This window comes from Microtus ochrogaster, chromosome 8 (genome assembly GCF_000317375.1).
Source record: "Microtus ochrogaster isolate Prairie Vole_2 chromosome 8, MicOch1.0, whole genome shotgun sequence".
NCBI classification, from domain to species: Eukaryota; Metazoa; Chordata; class Mammalia; order Rodentia; family Cricetidae; genus Microtus; species Microtus ochrogaster.
This window is the reverse complement of record NC_022015.1, coordinates 28,478,712-28,479,281: the sequence shown is the minus strand read 5'-3', so window position 1 is coordinate 28,479,281 and position 570 is coordinate 28,478,712. Positions and strand designations below refer to the sequence as shown.

General features: G+C 40.5%; 1 protein-coding gene across 1 annotated transcript in view; it reads left to right on the top strand.

Annotated features, from left to right (window-relative positions):
• Positions 1-567, top strand: part of Mki67 (marker of proliferation Ki-67) — a gene marked incomplete at its 3' end in the record, with an annotated part of 22,460 nt that extends 21,893 nt beyond the window's left edge. The window contains exon 14 of the mRNA XM_013347761.1: positions 271-567. Within this exon, the coding sequence (XP_013203215.1) occupies positions 271-567 (297 nt within the window). The remainder of the gene's footprint in view (positions 1-270) is intronic.
• Between the last annotated feature and the right edge of the window lie 3 nt (positions 568-570).

The window sequence follows — 570 nt, the reverse complement described above, 5'->3', positions numbered from 1 at the left end:
AGAAACTCATTTACTGCCTGTATGATGGGCATTCTTCAATCGTGTGAACTGAAGTATTTTGATATGATTGTCACCCTGAAATTATAATTTATCAGAGATGATTTTTTTCCATGGGAACAAAGTAGCTGAGGCATTATCTTAAATATCTTAGCTGACTCTTGGTAAATAAATCAATATGAAATTTGTGGTCCTTTAGTTTACTCTTTTATTTTTTTTCCTAATGGATCTTGAGATTTAACTCATCTTGTGGTTGTCTTCTCATTCTCTTAGAAAATGCCTCTGCCCTCCAGATACCGAAAAAAAAACAGTGAAAAACATCCAAGGCCCAAGGTTGGTGCATCTACAGAGAAGGATGGGATGAAGACAAACGAGAAGACCATGAAGAGCTCCCAGGAGACAGAGCTGCAGAGCACAGATGATGGAGCCAAGAAGTCTCCATCTAGGGGCAAAGGCAGTGGGAAAAGAACTTGCTTAAGGTCTGGAGGACAGAGTGAGATTCCCCAGCCTCGTGCAGCAGAGCAGAAAACAAGTGAGACTGCTGCAAAAATCTTGAAGACGCAGAAAGAGAAA